Source organism: Ptychodera flava, chromosome 9 (assembly GCF_041260155.1).
Source record: "Ptychodera flava strain L36383 chromosome 9, AS_Pfla_20210202, whole genome shotgun sequence".
Lineage (NCBI taxonomy): Eukaryota > Metazoa > Hemichordata > Enteropneusta > Ptychoderidae > Ptychodera > Ptychodera flava.
Genome location: NC_091936.1, coordinates 35,742,434 through 35,749,220, shown reverse-complemented (window position 1 = coordinate 35,749,220; position 6,787 = coordinate 35,742,434). Strand labels below are relative to the sequence as shown.

At 38.1% G+C, this 6,787-nt stretch overlaps 1 protein-coding gene across 1 annotated transcript; it reads right to left on the bottom strand.

Annotated features, from left to right (window-relative positions):
• Window positions 1-3,085: 3,085 nt before the first annotated feature.
• On the bottom strand, window positions 3,086-3,769 carry LOC139141296 (galactosylceramide sulfotransferase-like). The gene has a single exon (XM_070710922.1). The coding sequence runs from the start codon at window positions 3,767-3,769 to the stop codon at window positions 3,086-3,088; it is 684 nt and encodes a 227-aa protein (XP_070567023.1).
• Between the last annotated feature and the right edge of the window lie 3,018 nt (window positions 3,770-6,787).

Sequence of the window (6,787 nt, the reverse complement as noted above, 5' to 3'; positions counted from 1 at the left end):
AGCAGTCATTTGTTCCTCTATAACTGAATAAAATGAGCATCCAATTCACTCCTTCTCATTATAATAATCTATTTTCTTTCCCTAGATCTATCTAGCTCTCGCTCCCTTTCTCTAGCTCTCTTTGGATAAGGAGAACTATAACACTCTCTAGCAAAATGACCCGTTAAGCCACAATTCCAACACCGCGTTGAGATACATCTCCGTTGAGTCTGACTACGTAATCGGGTATCCCTTGCGCCACCTTCCCCTACTGCCTTCTTTATTTTCGCTACCTTTTCTATAATATCTGCCTGACTTTTATTACCGACTAGAGCCAACAACATGGTGGGCAAGCCCTTAGAATCTTTCTCTTTTCGCAAAATTCTTAACATTATTAAATATCGTTCATATTCTGGATGACGGGCCTCCATTGCCGTGTCTACCACCAGCTGCAATCTCGCCAAGGCCTCTTCTGCCTGAAAGATCACCGGCTCCCATTCCGCATATTGTTTCAGCTCTGATAACGCACGCTGAAATCGTTTGGCCGCCTCCTTTTGTCTCGTCACCATCTGGGTAGCAGTGAGAACATCTTGCTGCACCACCTGTGTAAACTACAAAGACATACGGATCTTATCAGTCACATACTTTGCGTTCGATGCTGGTCATTACATGCCAGAAGTCCAATATACGGCTACGCCATTTAAATCGCAGTTACTGCATAATGACTCTCCCATCACATGCTGCTGAAGCAAGGCCATGTTTCCCTGTCACATAATTGACAATCTCTGCGTGTCAAACCACTCAGGGGACACCAAATATCATTTCCACCGTGTCAAACCATAACATGGGACACCTATATAAGTATAATGTGTCAGACCAACTCGTGGAACACCTATCCGCTACTCAAACCACTTGTCAAAACCCAATTCAGGCGACACCAGCGGTAACCCGTGTCAAAAACCCATTCAGGCGACACCAGCCGTCTCCTTTTATGTACATCCTATTGTCAGCCAAACTTTCCATGTAATAGGCTCACATTCAAGTAAATGTCGTGGCAGAGTAAAGTTGTGCAATGCAATTACCCGTTGGCAAATAGTTCCGAATAATTTTTACCGCAAAATGTGCAGACTTGCTATACAGTATCACCTATCGTGCATGTCGGTTCACACCATGCACCAAAAACAATGCAAATTCAAAAACGTGCAAAGAAAAGAAAAAAGGAAAAAAATCCATGGCTCTTCTCGTCTTGATAAGCTCTCATTCCAATCACAGCTTCCATCCGTTGTATCCTTGTACTGGCAAGTACACGTTGACAACTTTTTTTGTGTGTGTGTAATAATTTAACAGCTAAAAACAAGCCTTTACTAAACCGTTCCACAAGTAGTTATATTTCAACCTGCCATAGCCCTGACCGTAAACATATATGCAAAGAAAATGCTTCATTTACTATACTTGTAATACTCACCATGGCTGTTGAGCTGACGTCGACGCAGCCCCAACCGCCTCTGTCACAGTAGCCCTTGTAGTCGGAGTAGCCGTTTGCTGTGCGCTAGTAGATGGTTGGCTCGTTGGCTGTCCCATTGCGGAGGGTGTTGTGGGCGGAGTCTGTGGATGTTCAACGCTGGCAGCAGGTGGCGGACGAGGTCTCTGTGGCTGTCTCATCGTACAGTGTGATGTGACACCTGGATCACTGGGTTTCCCCCTTTTATACGTATCTCATGAATATTAATATTTACTCAACCAATCTCAGCACAGATAGCTACTGTAGTCACAGAGGCTCAACTTCTTGTTGTTTATTTGTTATTTGTATACAAATACAAACTTTGAGTAAATAAAAATAAAGCCAAAACATGACGGTGTAGAATGCAATACAGAAACATAAAGTGTAAAATGAAAGCCAGATGGACAATGCCCATCTCTGCCCTAATTATCATCACCTCTACCAGGGCTAATATATATTCTTACTTTCTCAGGGGACACAAGCCTGGCTACCTTCTTGATAACGCACAAATTTCAACTCAACTCACCAAAACAACCCCTCATTCACTACCAGCGACAAGATAATGGGCATGGTGTGAACTATCAGTAATACACTAGCATGTACGCCCAAATTCACCTATCATTCTCGCACACCACACAAAAAGTGCGAATTTGGACCGGTCTTATTACGTATTGAAACGAATTTCAGGTGGGGTACGTTTTCCTGGGATACCGTGGAAACCGACTGGGATTTTAAAGGAACCAATCACGAAACCTGACAGATGATTGTTGATTTCAACTACACTGACGTCACAGGTCAGCAAAGTCTTTGCGGAAGAATGACTGGAATATATATATATTAATATATATATTATATATATATATATATATATATATAATATATATATATATAACCTGTTTCGAGAGTTGGTATAGGATGATCGCTTTTTCCATGTGGGGGTCTGTTACGTTTTAGTGTCCGCACAAAAATTCCACTGGGCCGCGCCAAGGCTGAAGAAACTGCCACTCCCTTACCGGTTATCGAAATGACAATCCTACAATAGTGAGACTGGTATTCTCACCACTTTCCCAACGTTTATAATGAAATTATAAAAATTAATGTAGTCACTGAAAGTGTAAGAAACTTTACATGAGTAACAGAAAAGACCCAATATGTTTCGTATCTGCTATAAAAAAGACTTGAGAGGTGTCTGATCCCTGTAGCATCTCTCTGTAGAGGTTGTGGTTTGTACACACGATAAGTTTAAGGAGTTTCAATTAAAACTCAACGGTTCTTGTACGGCTATACGAATGTAACATACCAGAGTTGGCTTAAATCATAGACCCTAAAGAGACATACCATCTTTTACAGTCTATATTTAAGCCATACACTTCAGCATAAAATCTCCATGTGTTTCGAATGTACGGTATGATTAAATCTCTCTCCTAAAAATCGTGAAAACCAGATTTCTGATAAACACCGGAAATACAAGTCAGTCATAATTTCAGTCGATAAGCTCAATAACCAGAAAAAAATCAAATACGGATCAACACTGAGCGAAAAGTACTAAGGATGTATGATTCTTTGGGTAAATTTCGAACAGTCTGTCAGAAAACCGGGATCAGTCTATGGTTTTGAACACAGCAAGTTCAGTTGTTTATTATACACCACTTTGGTCATCGGATTTGTATCCATGAAGAACAAGTTACAGTAGTCGGAAGTCGGTTCATTTTCACATTCGTCGGTAATTTTCTTCTCGACGTTGCGATATTTAGCAAGATCAGCCTCGAAGTCACCATCGTAGTTCTTAACCTTTTCCCAGAATGTCTTGTTGAAATGGTTGTACAACTGCATGTCTGCAATGGCTGTCTTGTCTATGATGTTCTTCATTTTACCAGTTATTGGCGGAAGTCGATTTTTGTTGACATTTTGAGGGTAATAAACGATATCTTCAAATTCCCAACACATCATTTTTTTCAACAAAATGAGGGACTCATCATAGTACTCAGTCAACAAAACAAGATCAAACTCCCTGTCAAGCTGCCGGATGTTAGACTTCAGAAGTTCAAGTTTCGTAGCGCATACGCCCAGTCTGTGTGATAAATAGCTTCCTTCTCTGGACTCACAACATTTTTGTTGAATGTTATCCGGGGGTTCTAATGATTGCAGGTAAGCTAAGAAAGGATTAGACTCTGAAGGTGAATTGCGTAAATGTTCGAACTTATTAGAATAGAAAAAGTTTGACCTAATCTTAGTGTATGGCGATCTCAATATGGTGATGTATTTTGCATCCTTGACGATTGATTCCATTTCGGCACGGCGGTAGATGATATGATTTGCTATGAAATCAAAGCCTGTAAAATTCTTGCAGTTGTAGCGCACAATATTGTAACTTTTAGAGGAGAAATTGTAGTTTATTATTGGTGACCCCCGTTGTTCCACAGCTGCAATTAGCCCATTCTTAAGTCCGTATCTAAATAGAATACACGCAAGCGTACTACTTCCAGTTTTGATCGTTTTGATGCAAATGAACTTTTTGACCGGTTTACAATGTTTTTCTTTCTTCGGTAAGTGCTGATCCGTGCTCAAGGCTTTAAGTTTCAGTGGCTCATTCGGGGTACTTTTTTCAATCTTACTCTTCCCTCTGCAATTGAAAAACACCCTGATTTTAGCCATGCCATTATTGTATTCAAGTATGTATGTATGTATGTATGTATGTATGTATGTATGTATGTATGTATGTATGTATGTATGTATGTATGTATGTATGTATGTATGTATGTATGTGTGTGTGTGTATGTATGTATGTATGTATGAATAGGATAAAGGATAAATAATTTATATAGCGCCTAGTATCCATCAGCAATGTTCACAGGCGCTTTGCACTACGTCACAGGTACGCTCTCTTGAAGAAATGAGTCTTAAGCAGAGATCTGAAGGTGCGAATGTCCGGGGCTATGTATGTGTCTGTATGTCTGTCTGTATGTCTGTATGTATGTCTGTATGTATGTATGTATGTATGTATGTATATATGTATGTATGTATGTATGTATGTATGTATGTATGTATGTATGTATGTATGTGTGTATGTATGTATGTGTGTGTGTGTGTATGTATGTATGTATGTATGTATGTATGTATGTATGTATGTATGTATGTATGTATGTATGTATGTATGTAAGTATGTATGTATGTCTGTCTGTCTGTCTGTCTGTCTGTCTGTCTGTATGTATGTATGTATATGTGTGTGTGTGTGTGTGTATGTATGTAGGTATATATGTATGTATGTATGTATGTATGTATGTATGTATGTATGTATGTGCGTGTGTGAATGTATTTATGTATGTATGAATGTATGTATATATGTATGTATGTATGTATGTATGTATAATAATAATATAATCGCAATCATACCAATCCGTAATCCAATAACACTAGGTCAAAATTTGTAAGACAATAGTTGTAAACATAGACACAAAACAGCACAGAACAGACAGTGAATAGACGGTACACAAACAAAGTCATATTCATGAAAGAAAGATATATGGACCTCTGGCCAAAAGACCAAGAAGTGATGTCAGGTGTTTCGAAAATAGTAAGCGCATCCTGCCCCACATGTGGCACCCGCCATATATCAATCTGTAAGTCAGATAGGTAGTGGTCACTAACTAAGGCCCCATGTCACCGATGCCATCAGTGATCATTTGTCGAAGAGAGATATCGTATTTATCAACCAGCTTGCGATACCTGCCAAAAAAGCGTTTGAATGTAGAGACAAGTCTTGCTCTGGTGTAACCTTGATTTAACAGTTTGAAAGAGAGATGGCCATGTCTCTCTACAAAATCACCATATGAACTGCATGCTCTTGCATATCGAATAAGCTGGGAAATGTATACCCCATAAGCAGATGAGAGTGGAATATTACTGATGAGGTGTGGAAAATTAATTATACTAAAGTTGAAATCATCTCTCTTGTCATATAGCCTAGTAGAAAGGTGACCATTAGAGTCAAATTCAAGTAAAATGTCCAGATATGAAGCAGAAGAGGCCGTTTCTGTAGTCTCTTTAATCTCCAATTCTGGAGGATAAATCATAGCGAGATATTTACTGAATTCAGAGTTATTCAATGAAATAACATCGTCTATGTATCTAAATGTAAGGTTGAAAGTACGAGCTACAGAGACCTTTTTCTGCTTGATAAGGTTCTGGATAAATTCTGCCTCGTATGAGAACAGAAATAAGTCGGCAAGTAAGGGAGCACAGTTAGTGCCCATGGGAATTCCTATACACTGTTGGAAAATGTGTCCTCCAAATTCAACAAATATGTTGTCAATGAGGAAATCAAGCATACTGATAATGTTTTTCTCGGTATAAAACACTTTAGCGTTAGTTGTATTTTTAACAAAATATGTAGAATTATACCCTAATACCACATATTTATAACGGCGCGAACCGTTTTTGTAGAAAAATGCTTGGTTGATGATGTTTTTCAAGCGCTCTTTCAATTTATCATGTGGTATTGTGGTATACAATGTGGAAAAATCGAAAGTTTTAATAGATGTTATTTTTGAAACAGATCTTGATTTCAAATTTTCCAAGAGTTCCTTCGAATTTTTTAATATCCACATTTGATTTATACCACTCCGAGAAAAGACAACATCACAGTATCATTGAAGTCCCCGTTTAACAGTACAAAGAACAGAAGTCAGTATCTTCGATAACTCTGTTGTTGAACATTTTGAAGATCCTGCGATAAACCTAGCTTTGTAAGGTGTTTTGTGGAGCTTTGGTATCCAGTATAAGCTAGGCAACTTATGTATGTATGTATGTATGTATGTATGTATGTATGTATGTATGTATGTATGTATGTATGTATGTATATATGTATGTATGTATGTATGTATGTCTGTATGTATGTATGTATGTATGTATGTATGTATGTATGCATGCATGCATGCATGCATGAAAGTTTTACTCTGCTCATGGGGTGGGGCTGAAAATAGTTAGGTTCCCTTTTATTTTTTACATTTTCCGATTCTAAGATTTGGGAAGGCATTTCCATTAAAATATTCAATTAAAATTAAAAAGATTCTTATGTCATCCAATGGTTTGAATTATTAGTTGTAACAAGACAAAATCTGGAACAATGTTGACACATTTCAAAACTTTTATTTCGAAAAAAATCAAAATTGTATGAATGCCATCGAGATTTCACATGAAAACGACAAGTAGGTCTTGAAACAGGGCAGACGCTGCAACTGTTGATAATTTTTTGAATATTTCTTTGCAATATATAAAAGACAGTTTCTTGCTGTCTCCCTACAGCAT

What these genes read in the sequence shown, in the direction of transcription:
- LOC139141296 (XM_070710922.1), bottom strand. Translation starts at nt 3,769, where the DNA reads ATGGAATCAATCGTCAAGGATGCAAAATACATCACCATATTGAGATCG.